The 16,664-nt window shown below is 34.7% G+C and overlaps 1 protein-coding gene across 3 annotated transcripts in view; it reads right to left on the bottom strand.

Annotated features, from left to right (window-relative positions):
• Window positions 1-16,664, bottom strand: part of SGK3 (serum/glucocorticoid regulated kinase family member 3) — a 58,326-nt gene that overhangs the window by 8,606 nt on the left and 33,056 nt on the right. For 2 of the 3 annotated variants that reach the window (XM_015598673.2, XM_015598677.2), the window contains 9 exons: window positions 14,703-14,755; window positions 12,201-12,258; window positions 9,640-9,723; window positions 9,408-9,539; window positions 6,085-6,197; window positions 5,902-5,938; window positions 5,214-5,300; window positions 3,330-3,425; window positions 1,488-1,643 (listed from right to left, as the gene is read on the bottom strand). In XM_015598673.2, the coding sequence (XP_015454159.1) occupies window positions 1,488-1,643; window positions 3,330-3,425; window positions 5,214-5,300; window positions 5,902-5,938; window positions 6,085-6,197; window positions 9,408-9,539; window positions 9,640-9,723; window positions 12,201-12,258; window positions 14,703-14,755 (816 nt within the window). The remainder of the gene's footprint in view (window positions 1-1,487; window positions 1,644-3,329; window positions 3,426-5,213; window positions 5,301-5,901; window positions 5,939-6,084; window positions 6,198-9,407; window positions 9,540-9,639; window positions 9,724-12,200; window positions 12,259-14,702; window positions 14,756-16,664) is intronic. The other variant, XM_006924011.3, reaches the window with a different exon arrangement.

Genomic DNA, 16,664 nt, shown 5'->3' with positions numbered 1-16,664 from the left:
GGGAAAGAGGTTGGAGGTTGAATCAATCACCAATGGCCAATAACTTAGTCAATCATGACTACATAATGGAGTCTCCATAAAAAGCCAAAAGGACATCTCATTGGCCCATGCTGGGGAACCGGAATGCTTCCATGTGTCATTGTGCCAGGCCTCAAGCTCCATGAGGACAGAAGCTCCTTTGTTTGGGACCTCGCCCTCTGTATCTCGTCATCTGGCTGTTGATCTGTATCTTTTAATATCCTTTGCAGTAAATCAGTAATATAGTAAATAAATGGGTTTTGAGTTCTGTGAGTTGTTCTAGCAAATTAATCAAACCCAAGGAGGGAATCGTAGGGAACCTCTGATATGTAGCTGGTCTGTCAAAAGCACAGGTAACAACCTGGGCTTTTGATTGGTGTTTGAAGTAAAAAGTGGTCTTGTGGGACTAAGCCCTTCACCTGCGGAATCTAATTCCGTCTTCAGGTGGACAGTGTCAGAATTAAACTGAATTTTCAGACACTGCTGGTGTCTGAAATTTAGCTTGTTGGTTTGGTGAAGCCTGCACACACACGCACACACACGCACACACGCGTCGGAATTGGGTCTGGGAACGCTTTTCAGCCCAGTTATGCAACTTTCTTCAGTTCTGTTAAGCAGTCCCAGAGATGACGAATGGATTTCTCCATGACTGCAATTTCTATCAATGAAATCAATAAAAGCACCGAAGGGCAAGGAAGCGCGAAATAGCAGCAAGACTGACTGAAACAAGGGACTGTGGAATCCCAGACAGAGAGAGAACAGACGAGAGAGCCACCTGATGGACTGGGGAGTATAGGAGAGAAAAATCAGTAGCAGAAAAGTTTATCATTCCCAGCTCAAGTTCAAGATTGATAAACAGCCATTGGGTATTTCTGGGAAATTTAATTGAATTTAAAAGTTTATGTTCGACAGTTTGTGAATTTACTGACAGAGTAACATAACACTGGTAACTACACTAGCAATTTAATTACCCTGATTAAAAAAACGTAAAACAAAAAACCCTGCAGATTCCATAATTATCTCAAGGCGGTGTCTCCAAATTCTTAGGAAAAAAAAGTGATTTAATGTTAGTTCGAGGCAAAAGGCATTACCTCATGCAGTCAGGAGGCACTTAAATTCTTGTTAAACAAAATGATCTGAAAGTTTAGGTAATCAAAAAAAAACATATGCCACACATTTTTAAAAAGGAGAGAGAGGAGGAAAAATTCTAATAAAAAATCGAATAAATAAGAGTGTGAAAGCTGGATGTGGGGGATGGAGAGGAGAGGATCAAACTGTTATGGAGGTCAAGTGAAAGAAATGTGCGAGCGCTTTAAACTGTACAGTTCCATACAGACACACTGGTGAAAACTGTCGGGTGCTCTTCTTAAGAGCTGTATTCATTCCATTAAATACAACATAAAATAAGGCTTTATCTTCAAATTATAAACAAGCTTAAATAAAGCGGATACTGGGAAAGATATACATACAAAGTCTTCTTTGGCACCAAGTCGATTTTGCCTGTCTTTTTCTAGGAGTTCTTCCAGAATGGACCAGGCTGTAAGGCTCACTCCTGGCCTCAAATTTAGGGGCTTGTGAAGAATATTGTCATACATTTCAGCAACATCTCGGCAATAAAAAGGAGGCTGGGGAAAAATAAGCAAAATAAAGACAATGTTAACTAAACTATGCTAAGATGTTTACATTAAAATACTTGGATTTGGCTTTGATCTACAGGAAGCCGACTGGGTCTGGACAACTGCAGAAATGTGCAGGCCTCTTTGAGTGCGTGTGTATTGGCAGTGTGGCCTCTTGAGGAGGAAGTGATTCTAAAACCCAAGAGCTTATTATATGTTCATTGAATAAATTAAGGTCAGTCTGTTCAATAACACCTTGTAGAGAAGTCAACTACCGACCACATCACAGGCACAATGATAGAATTATTGGAAATAGAGATCCAACACTGATGCAACATTACGTGATTTCTTGATTCTTGAGAATAAACTAATTAAAACAGATTTCTAGTAGAGATGGAGATCTGAAGATACTACGTCTTCCTAAGTACTGTCAGTGACAGCATTATGAGTGTACTCTGCAGAATTAAAATTCTACTGTCACTCAACATAGCATTAGCCAGTTAAACATAGAGTTAAAAGTTTTAAAGTAAAAATAATTTTCAAAGTTAAGGGAGTTATAGGCTAGTCACTTTTTTTTATAGGAAAGAAAAAACTTTTTATTTTTTACTTTTTAAAATCTAACTTCATTTTTAAATAGTTAATGTAAGTCTCATCAATGGATGTTCCCTTTTGAATCAACTGAATTTTATATATGATATTTTATACTTTCAAAGTCCACTAAAGAAAGTCAAAGGATTTGGAAATATCAAGAGAACAAATACCCAACACTTAAAGAAAGGTATAAAGTGGTTATCAGGTAGGTGTTCTAAGTCACCAGCATAACCAAAAACTACATCTCTTCTCAAGTGGACCTCGGTCAAAGGCAAAGAAAAGACAGTGCGGGGGGCCATAGAAGTTTGACGGTGGTATTTGGCTTGCTGGGGGCAGCACCACGTGGGAAGAGAGGGTGGTTCCCAGCCCGACTGCTGGACACTCAAAGGGAGCCTAGAAACTATTCTGAATATTTCAAAAAGCCTAAAGAAAAACATACATTATTCCTATGAAGATATGTAAGCTAATTAAAATGCCTAAATTGTTTGTTTTGGTTGGAATGATATTAACTCAATGTAGGAAAACAACTTTACTCATGCTCATCAGAAGCTCTGGCTGGCCTTCTATGTCTTTAATAAAAACTGGGGAAACTAATGATGTAACAAAGATCACTTCTTTCCAATGGAATCTTCAAGATGATGTTTTGGTGAAGAGAACTGAGGGTTCCCAGTGATGAAGAGAGTGTAGTATCAGTATATTAACTAAAGCCTATCAAAACAAGATACAAGGCAAAAGCCAAAAGGCATTACAAATGCAAACACAAAATTCTTTTTTCTTCTCATTTCTTTGAAATCAGGCAGAATGATGATTGGGGTAAACTGAATTAATGTTAAAACTAGGTGTCTATTCTTTTAAAATGTGAATGGGATGAGAATACCTAAAGTGATTACTATAAAAGAGAAATAATTATATTAAAAAATTAACAACAAAATGAAAAATTTTTCTTTTTGTGCAGATCCCTAATGTGGTTTTGGATTCATCTAACCAGGGTACTACTGCTCTCTTAGTGTTATCTAAGAGTCCACATGATTAGTAAAAGGGATAAGAGAGAAAACTCAAATCAATTATAATTATTGGAATAATAATAAGAGTAGAAGCGCGTACCAATCCGTACAGCATTTCATACAGAACCGCACCAAGGCACCACCAATCCACAGTATTGTCATAGGGCTGTTTTCTGATGACTTCAGGTGCAAGGTACTATGGAGAAAAAATTAAATATTAGAGCAGCTCAATAACCAATTCAAGATAAAATTTAGGAATAAATGAGAAATTTATCTAATTTTAGGTGTTACTATCATACTAAAAACATATTATCTAGATTTTCAAATAGTTGGGTATTCTCATTCTATACCTATGGTTCCTCAGCATCGACTGGGACATTTTTCAAAGTATACATATTCAAATATCTCCCCCACAAACCGTGATGCAGTTAAGAGAAACAGAGGAGGACAGCAAATGTAGAGTCTGTAGGTAAAATAGGTATTTTGGGGTGAGAAGAAGTCTTTCACAGGATTAATTTATTTTAGAAATTCCTCTGGTCACTACTCATAACTGTTTCTCTTGAAGAAAGAATTCTAAGGTGGCAATTATAATCCATTTTTTCCTTTTCAGTGAACATATTATACAAAAAATGCTGTATGTTATTAGACAGCTATTTATATTTTAACTTGTAAAACACTCATCACCATTTCACACATATAAAATAGTAAATTTGAATTTTAGATTCCAAAATATATATTTTATCTTCCTATATGAAATAAGGAAATAGTTTCTTAAGCTTTTTCTATGTGATCTAAAGAATGGAAAGATAAATTAAAAAGATTTAATAATTGCTGATCACATTTAGATTTAGAAAAAAACTTTGTTTGCTTTCTAAAAACCACAAGTATTAGAATTTTTGTTTAACTATAAAATCAATATATATTCACAAAAAATGTTTCTTCATATATACACTAAAAAAGAATAGTTACTATTACATACAAGAGCTAGGGTTAGATTATAGAAAGAAAGAAAAAACTACATTTTAAAGTAAATGTTGTTATTTATTTATGTTACTTAAGTTTCTGATCCTGATTAGAAATCTCATGTGAGCCATTTTTTTCCCAAGCATTTTCAACAGTATTTGCCATTACTCTACGATGATGATTACGATAATGATAAAATACTACCTAGCACCTAAGATTACTATAAATACATTAAAATTAGGACAGTTTAAAATAAACTAAAAGTGTGTGTGTGTATGTGTGTGAATAACAAGGCTTTAACATAAATCATAAAGATTATTATTGTCTCAAATAGAAAGATAAATTTTCTGCTAGCTAACATGATTAAAGAATGGGAATGTTTGGGTTAATAAATTATGATTTGTGCTTCCCCTCCACCAATATCCACTGCTTTATTTTCTTCTGTTAAATAAACACTTTTTAAGAAATAGTTTAACCATACAGAAAAACAGAAAAAAATAATAGAAACCAATAAGGCTGCCACCTAAATATAGGCAATGTCAATCTTTTGCCCTATTTCCGTTAGCTTTTTTTTTTTTTTAAAAAAAAGCTTTATTAAGATACTCACACACCATACAATTCGCCCATTTAAAGTGTACAATTCAGTGACTATTTGTATATTTATAGAGTTGTGCAAACATTACCACAATTTTAGGACAATTTCATCACTGATTTGTGATTTTTTTTTAAGGATTAGAAATATAATTGAATATTTAAAAAACTCTAAGGTAAATATTAACATTGAAAACAAGCATAACATATCTTTGTTAGGTTATCTGTGGTATCTCACATGCACAGTTAAAAATAACAACTATCAATAAACTTTAAGCGTTCAGAAAGGATGATTATCAGATACTTCCAACTGGCTAGAAGCTAATATGATAGTTTTTTTTTCTGCTTTCAAATTTTGTATATGCAATTTGTGATTCATTTTTGCATTTTATACATGATTATGTGAATGGCAATGAGACATACTTCTTACCTCTGGTGTCCCACAAAATGTTGTCGTGGTGTCAGAAATAGCAATTCCTTCTTTACAAAGCCCAAAATCTGTTAAGACAACATGTCCCTGAGAAGCACAGGGGCAGTAAGATAAAACAATGCATGGACATAAATTGGCAATTTTATAAACCATTCTATTTTGAAATAATTATAGACCCAAAGAAACTACAAAAATAATACACAGAATTCCATATACTCCCCATGTACCCAGCTTTCCCTAATGCTGACATCTTATATAACTGTACTATAATATCAAAATCAGGAAAATGGCATCGATACAATATCATACTTTATTCACTATTTTGCACACATATACGTACGTGTTTTCACTATTTTGCACACATATACGTGTGTGTGTGTGTGTGTATGTTCTATGCAATAGAGATGTACAGATTGGTGAAACTACCACCGCAATCAAGACAGAGGGCTGTCCATCATCCCAAAGAAACAAAGGATCCCCTCTCTGCTACCCCTTCATCTTTGCACTCTCCTACCCTCTCCATCCCTGTGCTCTCGCGACCACTAATCCTTTCTCCATCCCTCCATCTCTATGGCTTTGTCTGTATGAGTGGAATCATTCAGTGTGGAACCTTTGAGGCTGACTTTTTTTCCACTAAGTATAACAATAAAAATTGAGAACTAGTAGGTTTTTAAATGACAATACTTACTACTGAATCCAAAAGAATATTTTCTGGTTTCAAGTCTCTATCAAATTAAAAAAAAAAAAGAAAGAAAGAAAAAAAGAAAAGCAAAACTGAATATTAACTGAAATAAAATAATACGAAGACATTTTCGCAAGTAACATTTTATTTATTTATTTATTTTCTACAAATAGTATTTTAAAAACTTACCTGTACACTATTTTGATGGAGTGCAAGTAACCCAAAGCACTGGCAATTTCAGCAGCATAAAACCTAGCTCTGTGTTCAGGAAAGGACCGTTCTCTTTGTAAGTGAAAAAACAGCTGTAAAAGGGGGAAAAAAAAAGAATATTAAGATTAATCATACATAAAGTGAAACAAATACATTCTATAACACAAAAATAGAATTCGTTTGTGTTACTTTGAACATGAGATAAAAAAGCACCACAGCACATAACTGTGACTCTCCTTTGTCTGTGTCCCAACCTAGCGATCCCTGTCTCTCTTCAACCACACCTTTCTCTCTACCCTTGCTAACTTACTCATCTCTCATTTACGTCTCAGTCCTCAATGTGGCAGTGTCCTCATCCCTGCAGAAAACCACTCTGATAAAAGATCATCGATGAAGACCAATGATCTTGATATTGGCATGTAGTTACAGTATCTTACTGGACCTATTTTGACTGTTCTTTCCTTTGGAAAAAAAATCAAATATTATCCAGAAATCGGAAACTAGTGGCTAGCACATTGAATATAAACCACAGATATAATTTATTTGAAACAATATTGTTTTTAGAAAAATCTAAATTTGGTATCTTCAGGACAAAAAAAAAAGGGGTGGGGGACAGTTCTACCCCATTAAGCCTAAATTCCAATTTTGGTAGCAAATGGCTAAGGCTAAGCGGCATCTGGACTCTCCAGTCCACTTCTTACACTTCCTAATTCTTAATTTACTTCTTACAACCTGTCCTTTAGCCATCAGGTGAAGTCTGCTCGACCTACTCTAAGTCCCTTGGCTTCTATGACAATGATCTCTCCCTTAGGTTTCCTTCCATCTTGGAGAGACCCTCCACTATAATCATAGCTAACACTGACTGCCTACTGCATCAAAGGCACAATGCTAAAGACTTTATATGATTGTATTATTTAATACACCTGTTTTGAGGTAGAAAATTAATGAGAAAGCTGAGGCTCAGAAAGGCTTGTTTATAGGCTTAGCATAAGAATTATTTGATTATACTCTACCTGGCTCCAGAACAAATATGTAGTAATATACAATAATTAATATCAAGTGTCAAGGTTAAAATGTAAATGTGAATATTAGGGGAAAATAATAGGAATAATAATAGGAAACACATAATGAAATCACATTCCTTCCATCTCTCTTTTTCTATCCTTTCTCCTGGTCTTTATTCCTTTTATATCTATTGCTTTTTCAACTTCTCCTCCACCCACCCCAATATTCTATTTTTCTCCCATCATCTTAGCCAAGTATGTCTTTTTAGAAGACAAGCCTATCTCTTTCCACCTTTGCTACTCAGTAATGAACAGTCACTGTGTAAAAAGGGCCCAGAAGCAAAGTCCTAAACAGCATGAAGAAATCACAGATGAAGCAGGAAATCTGCTGTAGGATCCATCTGCAGTTAGATGTCTCACATGACATTTCAAAGACACAGAGTGGTACTTACGTCTAGGTTAAATCCAGGGTTTAACACTCACTAGAACACTGTGATGTTGACAAAGTTACTTAACCTCTCTGAGCCTTAATTTCCTTATCTATAAAATGGGTACAAGTGTTTATCTCAAAGAATTGTGATGAACTGAAATAACACATGTAAAATAATTACAAAGTGCCAGGCCCTCAATAAATTCTCATTATATGTTAGCACTCATGCATGCATGAACTAAAATGACAACCCGAAAGGTAGGGAAAAACGTGGGGTCATCTGCATCACCGAGTCGGGGTGCCTGCGGGATTCATAATCTTACTTCTATACTGAAGAGTCAGAAGGCATTTTTACATACATGTAGGGGGTTGAATAATGATTCTCTTTATGATCTCCCCCAAATGATCTGGGTGTGTCTGGTCACCTTTCAGGTTTAAGGAAGAGAAACTAGTCTTCCTTTTAGTTCCTTTATTCCAGTTAAGTGTGCTACAGTAAGATTTAAATATTCTTTCCCTCTCTCTCTCTGTTCTGGGACTAGGGAATAAAGATTCCTTTATAAAAATATGACAGTATCTGTCAGTTAAAACAAATTTTTTAGAGACATTCACAAGTCAGAGATGAAACAAATTAGAATGGTGTGAGGACTAAGAAGAGAGGAATAGGGGGAGGTCAGCTGCCTAGATCCTGGACTCAGACTGCCTGAGTTCAACTCCTGGCTCCAGTTACCGACCATATGACCTGAGCATGTTACCTAGCTTCTCTGTGCCTCAGTTTCTTTGTCTTACATAATAAAACTGTTGTGAAGATAAAATGATACATACAAAGAGCCAGAGTGCTGGGCCTAGCAGTACACTGGATATATGTTAGCTATTACTGTGATTATTATCATAACAGCAGCATTTCCCAAAATATATTTCAATATCCCTTTAGAGTTTTGGGGGAAATTATTAACAGATTTGGTTCAAACAAAAAAGGGGACTATGCGATAAGAAATTTTTAAAGAAATCCTGGCTTTGTTTAAGGTAAAACTCAAAGTCTCTAACATGCTGAAACATATTAAGAATCACCAAGAAACATAATGTTAATTACCAATGGGATGTAACATGAAACATTTTCCAAACTGACTTCACTACAGAATACTTTATTAGAGGATCATCTCATTTGATTAATGGTTTGCACATTTTAGAAAATGACAGGCTAGAGTAATATTTATGTGCAATTAATGAAGCGATAATTATCTAAATTATGAATCATGTTTTATTCTAATGCTTCAGTATATTATTCTTGATATATAGGTCAGTGACAGAACTATCCATGAAGACTGTAGCTTTATACTAAGGTTCCTTTTTTTTTTTCTTTTTTTTGCCATTGCCAAACCTTTACATAAAAGAAAATTCCAGGAGAAAAATGGCAGATAGAAATTAATTAAAAAGAACAGAGAAATACAAGGAAAATCTAAAACACAAACAGGAGATATCTACTCTATAGTCCTTAATTCATATATTTTAAATGACACCCAAATTCATACTTTCAACTAACATGATTTCATACAACTCTTTGAAAAAAAATTTCTTACTGAATGACATGATCAGATTCAAATACAGCTCTAACAATACAAAATTACATACTAAGGTATTTTTATGAACTGTCTCATCTATACCATAAACTGATTAAGAAAAAAGCCCAGTGTTAAACACTGCTCCACATTGTACGTTGTGTTTATTAGCCAGTACTGTAAATACTGTTGCTACTCAACAAATAGCTGTTGATGCTGGACTAACCTTCCAAAAACTTTTAAGAAAAATACTGACTTTATTCTATTTTTTCTAAACAATGTCAATATTAGAAAACTAATTATAAAACTCACCTCCCCTCCATTAACAAAATCCAGAACAAAATAAAGCTTTTCAGTTGTCTGGAAAGAATAATGTAATCCAACCAAAAATGGATGTTTCACATTTTTCAAGAGGACATTACGTTCAGCCATAATATGTTTTTGCTGTAAAAAAAGGTAAAGAATCAACTTGGATCATATACCAGAAAACAATTCTGTTAATTGAGAAAAGGGGTTTAGGAGAAACAAAGCTATTTTACTTCACCTCTTTTCTGTTGAGAACTATTTTTTTCTGTAACACTTTGACGGCATAAAATTTCCCATCCAGTTTCCGTTTTGCAAGAAGAACCTGTTGTAGTTAAAAATTGGCATACTATTAAAAATTTTAATATTTTGATAGCACTAATTCACTTATCAATAAATCAATACTTAAATTTTATAAAGAGAAAGTCTACAAGGGACCTAGATAATATGATGTTTATCTTAAAAATTGAAAACTCCTAAATTTACTTTTATAAATCACTTTTCCTTAGATATTTTTCTGTTTTTCAAACACACTGTGGATTTGCATTTCTGTTTGCTTTTGCTTCTTTTGGTATACTCTGCTTTTCTTGCTTTGTTGCACTTTGTTGGTTTCTAACCATTTTTGCAAGGCTTTAAATGTTTATTAAACATAACATGTAAGTAGAATAACTCACCAATCATTACAGTTCAGTAAATTATTACAAAATGAACACACTGTGTAACCACTACCGGGTCAAAAAGTAAAACCTTGTTGGTAGCCTGCAGTCCCCCTTTTGCCCCATTCCACAAACTACTCACCCTTGTCTTCCTCATCGGTAAATATCTCAACTTGAATAACAAAGATAAGATTTGACATTTTTGAATTTTATGTAATTAGGATCATATAAAAAAGCTGTCTGTCTGACATCTGTCACTCCAAATTATCTAATATGAATTCATATTGTGGTATATAGTAATAGTTTTTGCATTTTTCTTGCTGTGTAAAATACGGCACATGTGCGAGCATTTCTGTTGTATCTCGGAGTGAACTTCTGGGTTGTAAGCTGTGTATATATTGTTGACAGACATTTAGATTGTTTATGAATAGCAATGCTATGTATATTCTGGCCTCTCTGCATTTCCTAGTGCACATGTGCATGCATTTCTGTTGGATATGTAGCTAGCAGTAGAACCAATGTGTCATAGGTAATACATACATTCAGCTTCAGTAATTAACACTAATTTTCAAATGGCATAAAAAACAAAACACATAAGAATAAATCCAATTAAAGATTTGTAAAAACTTTACAAAAAACACTATAAAACAGTATTGAGAAAAATTAAAGAGGAACTAAATTAACAAAGGGATATGTCATGGTCATGAATTGGAAGACTCAATCAATGACATGAAGATGGCAGTTCTCCCCAAACTGATTTCGATTCAGTGTAATCTCAAACAAAATCCAACAGAATCTTGTGGACATTGACATGCTAATTCTAAAACTTCCACAGATACGCAAAGGGCTAAGCATAACCTCTTGACGAACAAGGAGGGAGGACTTGCTCTGATGATTATCAAGCCACATTTGTCAAGACAATGCGATAGTGGGGCAAAAACAGACAGCCTAATGAAACAAAATATAAAATGCAGAAACAAACATACAACAGAAGATCTAGGAGTAGGTCCATGCTTTCGTGGACACTGGATATATAAAGTTCTCGGAGAGCAGCAGTGAAAGAACACTTTTCACTAAGCTGGGATCGGCTGGCTACCCCTGGGGAAGAAAATGAACTGTGACCCTACACCTCATACTGTGTGCAAGAACCAGCTTTGGTAGACTCTAGATCTGAACATGAAGTTCCCCAAAAGATGGTGCTTCTTGTTAATAATGACAGAATATCTCTAACACTTCAGTGGGCTGTGAGCATTTTGAGAGCAGGATCCATTTCTAGCTTTCTATTGCCCAGCACGTAGCAGGTGGTCAACATGCATTTGCTGAATTAATAAACACACACGGGGTTAACCGCATGGGCCCAGTTTCTAGTAACCAGCAACACAGAAAACAAACCAGAGATACCGAAAGCTATGAATAGAGCAAAGTGTAATTAAGCACATACATGTTTATTTTTACTACAGATTGAAGTATAAAGCAAAAAAGCACTTAAGTACATTTGATAATTCTGTTAACTCCATCTATGACACTTCTGGCCTTAAGTGATTCCCCTTCCTTGGTATGGCCACGCTGTCAAGCTAAGTGATTCATCTGACACTCACTTTTTGAGGAGAAGCAGGGTCTTTACACAGCCCTTTCTTTCCCCAACTATTATTTACACAGCTGCTCATTTTTGCCTTTTCAGCCTCAGCTTAAATAGCACCTCTTTGAAGAAGTCGTTTCTGAGCAACCCATCTAAGAAGTGACATTCTTGTCACTTCACTCTGTTCTTCATTTCATTGACAGTCCCAATACTACTTACAATTATTTATCTGACTGCATATTTTTAATTGACTATTTCCCCGACTAGGTTATAAGCATCACAAAGGTAGTAATGGTGTCAGTTTTGTTCAATATAATCTAACCAGGGCTCAAGACGGTGCTTGACACATAGTAGGTGCTTGACAAGTACTTGTTGAACAAATGAGTTTTACATTAGAATCTGAGTAGATGTCTCATCTTTCTAATTATTCTGTCAGTACTTTGAAGGTAGAGAAAACAACCTTAGCTCCACATCCTGCCTACCAACAGGCCCTGTGGCCTTGCGTACACAAAGCACGCATTCCTTAAAGAACTTATTCGCTGAATGAGAAAATAAAAACACTCTTACCTTGCCAAAGCTGCCTTTTCCAATAACTTTTAAGAAATCAAAGTCTGTTGGTTTAGCACTGAAATAAATGAACAACGACAAGAATCAGCCTCCCAGAAATTGAAAAGATGTTAATTTTTAAATATTTCTTAGCATCTTATTCTTTAATAAGTAAATGTTGGGTACAAAACACTTCAGCATGGAGACTTCAGCTTTCACACTGGTCGTATCTTGTCTTTAATATAAAATAGGTAATAATAAATACTAATAATATCTACTTTCTGATTAGATAAGACATTTATAACTTTATTTAAGCCTGTTAAAATTTGCTTAAGAGAAACTTCAATAACCTGCTTGTGAGAAAAGGATCGATATTATGTACAATATATATAGCTTTGAACTCAATGTAGCTTCTGTCTAAACCAATTTTATTAAACATAAACCTCACCGATGTTGTTAACGAGGAAGCTGAATAACTATATAAATTAGTGATACACTCCAAGGACTATCTAGCCTGGTAATTCTTCTGAAAAGGAAGTTACTAGCTGAAATAGCTAATAAAGTCACTAAAAGATTTCTGATGGAGGAAAAAACATCATCACAGTGTTTGGTGTGTGTAAGTGAGATATTAAACATTACAGAAAAAAAGTCTTTGCTTATTCTCATAAATGGCAGTATAGGAAAGCAAGGAGTAGGAAAGCCAGAAGGAATACTAAGATTTATTTATATTAACTTATAGGTAAAAATGGCATTGGCTGGACGTAGGCAAAAGCACAGGGTAGCAGAAAGCTGAGATTAAGCAGCCAGAAGAACTGTTTCCTTCAACACAGTTCGAATTCTTAAATTGTACAAGGGAGAGTTGGAATGACTCCATTTAAATTCTAAATTTGCTTCAATTCATTATCGAAAGGAATAGTCAATTCAAACACAAGAGCAACACTAAGTCTAAGTTAAATAATAACAGGGAAGGTTAGGGAAATAAATACGTAACTCAGCTTAGATGTTCCTCTTCTTCTTCAAGAACTTGCTCTTTGGACTAGTTATTTTGTTCCTTAATGATATGCTGAGATACTGAACTCATTTTTTAAATAGATAGTGAAAAAATATGCAAATCCCTCATAGTAAACACACTGAGGCCATCCCCAAGGATGCACTGTTAACTATTGGTGATAAACCCTAACTGAAAGCAAATTTCTCTTTTTGTGCTGCCTGACCAACACAATGCTATGCTGGCTGACCAAAAAGAATGCTCAAAACCAAACTTTCTCTTCCAGTTAACATCCCACGTCTTTGCTTTCCTTGGCAGCAAAAATTCTTCAGTAAGTGATCGAAACTCATTACCCACACTTGCTGTCCTCTCCTCCCGTTATCTCTTGAACTCTTTCCTGCCAGGGTCTTCGCACCCACCACATCACTGAAACTGCTCGTAATCGTCCCCAGTGACTTATCAAATGCAGCAGTCAGTTCTCAATCTTCATTTTATGTGCCCTTTCAGCGATATTAACAGATTTAATTACTCCCTCTTTGAGCACTTTGTTCACCTGATTGTGTGACACCAATTCCTCGTTTTCCTCCTTTCCTTAGTCTCCTTTACTCGCTCCTCCCTCACCTTGCTATAACGCTGAAGTGTCCCAGGACCCAATCCTTGGACCATGTCTCTCATCTGTCTATACTCACTGTTTAAGTGGACCAAAAGGGTGAGGGAAGCGTAGTATCCTGGGATAAAAGATAGAATACTTTAGAATTCTTCCAATAAGGCTGTGAAAATAATTTTAAGTCAGGATAGCAACACTAAACTCCTTCTCTAACCCATGGCAGACATCACTTATCTGTCAGGGCGCACCTCAAACCAAGCCAATAAGTGGTCTTGGCATTCACTTCCAGTGAATTGCTGGAGTTGACACTCAAGATGAAATCTGTATTTACCACTCCTGGTGTTCCTCAAAATGTTTCCCCTGGGGTCAAATCAAGAAAGGACTACAGGGGAAACTGCATAAAGGACGTTGAAGAGCCTTTAATAGGCTAATATCCATCATGACTACTGTGGAACAAGCTGGCTAACAAGTAGGGTTGTGACAATGACACTGAGCACCAGGAGAACATCAATTAGGCCTGCACAGGTGCCTTCGTCAGAACACTTCCCAAGTGTCTCCCAGGACATAGGGTCTCCTGGGAAATACAGTCTACTGATTTTACACTCACATGTGCACATACCTACATACATGGGGGTGTGTGGGGGCAGGGAGAGACAGGGAGAGAGACAGAGAGAGAGAGAGAGAAAGTGACAAAGGCAAAATAGCAGAACCTGCTCAATAATTTGTGGATTAAAAATACCTTAGAGCTGTACTAAAGCAATGCAAAGCTAGAGCAGTAAATTAGGCAAGCATATGACAGTATTATAGTCAGTGTAACTATGGTTATATTTCATAGGCTTCCAGTTAAACTGGTAGAATTCTACCTGCACATTCACAAAAAAAGATCTTCCTAAAACTGAAAGGGCTGTTTAAAACAAATCAAACCTACTGAGGATTTCCAGATGGTCCCAGGTTGATGTTCTGTGAGGTAGAGTGTAGCTGCTGAAGTGGGGAAGAAAAAAAATTATTGTTCATATTGAAGCTTCGATGGTCAATGAATATTTTTCAAATAAAATATACCTAACTGTACCAGATATCTGATGTATTGCTACGTTAAAGAAACTTGAAGTCCTAATTCTTAATAAATGTATTGACTTATTTGGAAATATGCATAATCATTTTGATGATAAATTTCAAGAGCAGTTGTAAAGAAAAGAAGAAGGCAGAAATTAAGCTCAAAGTGGCAAACAATGACGTAAACTGGAAGAGGTGGCTATTGAAACCGCAATTTAAGAGGAATAATTTTCACATTTAAAAAACTGGTTAAAATGGCTTTCGTTTTTCAATTTTTCAAATAATAGCTTATCGAACATAGGAAATGATAATATGACGATGAAGACTGAAAATGCTGGATTGAAAGTTTTAATTTGATGGGAGGTAAACCTATTTCTAAAGCAAATACATAAAATCAAGAGTGCTTTCCTTTCTAATTATATCATTGTAGTAGTATCAACATTTTAGATAGGTTTTTCTCTTTACAACTGTTAACATAGTAAATTTAATCCCTGTTACAATTTAGAAGCAAACCTTTACTCACCTAGTATGTCATAAAGTAATTTAACTAGTAAAGATTCTAGTTCATCAATAATTAGCTAGAAATGTAACTTATAATCTCAAAAGATTAGTCCCGTGATCCTGCTAAAAATGAGCACTTTTCATAAATAAAAGCCATGTGTAAGAGCATTATGCTTCACATAAATGCACTCTGAAATTCTTTATACATTCAGAGAATTAAATTAGTTACATATATCTCAAATATGTATACTTTTACTAGAGTCTTATACAATTATTCTTCATATAAGCTATAGATATGAAATAAGCTTTCAAAAACTTTTTAAGTTAATCAGAACCAATAAATTTTATCTAAGCGATTTCTTATTAGGGATATATGTCATATATTGTTCTACTTCAAATTCATTTGAAACATAATCTCCAGAATACAAGCAATTTTTAAAAATAAAGGGCAAAAGTTCTGAAGTATAACATTTCTTATGAAACAACACTGGCACTAGCTTTTTACTTATAAATCAAATTTATTTCCTAACAATACTTTTACATGAAAAATCTTCATGTAATAAATTTTCAATACCCAAAAGGCAGAAATATAAGGAACTATAACAGTCTACCACAAGACAAAAATGTAGAAATACTCTGGTTCATTAAATGAGAACTGCCCTATTGTGGCATAATTGTAACAACATCTTTTTTCCCCTCAGTTTTATTGAGATAAAATTGACATACAGCAATATATGTTTAGTTTAAGGTGTATGGAATAATAATTTGACTTAAATATACTGTGATTGTGTTTAAATATTATGGTGTTCTATAGAATCTGATAACATAATCCAAGCTAAACTGTAATTTCAATACACTTCTTTTAATGAATGGGCAGAGAGCTGGATCACATTTCCATTTAGTGAAGTTTTCTTACACAGATGAAGGAAATGAATCCAATAAACATGGATTAAACAATAACAAGGATAACCTGTCCCCTGAATTACATTAACGTGTAGCAAGATTTTTTTTCTCCTTTGGCCATGATTTTTCATATGGAGCACATTTCTGAGATAATAATGAAAATTACTGGGATATATAATTAGATAATGTTTTATTCTACCTGTTTTTAAAGATTACATCTAATCACTAAACGGAAGATGAGGTACAATTCTTTAACAGAGTGAACACTAATCAAGAGCATTAGTTTCTTGACTTCTCTTGACTTCAATTTTTCTCTATATAAATAAGGAGTAGGTCCAGATGCTTATTTGGATGTTTTCTGGCTATTCACTTCATTTAATTACCCACTTAAAGTCTTATAGTTACAACTATAAGACAAAGTATGGCTCTTTCC

The sequence above is a fragment of the Pteropus alecto genome, unplaced genomic scaffold, assembly GCF_000325575.1.
Source record: "Pteropus alecto unplaced genomic scaffold, ASM32557v1 scaffold87, whole genome shotgun sequence".
Taxonomy (NCBI): Eukaryota; Metazoa; Chordata; class Mammalia; order Chiroptera; family Pteropodidae; genus Pteropus; species Pteropus alecto.
Note: the sequence above shows the minus strand (reverse complement) of the source record. Positions and strands in the feature narration are given on the sequence as shown.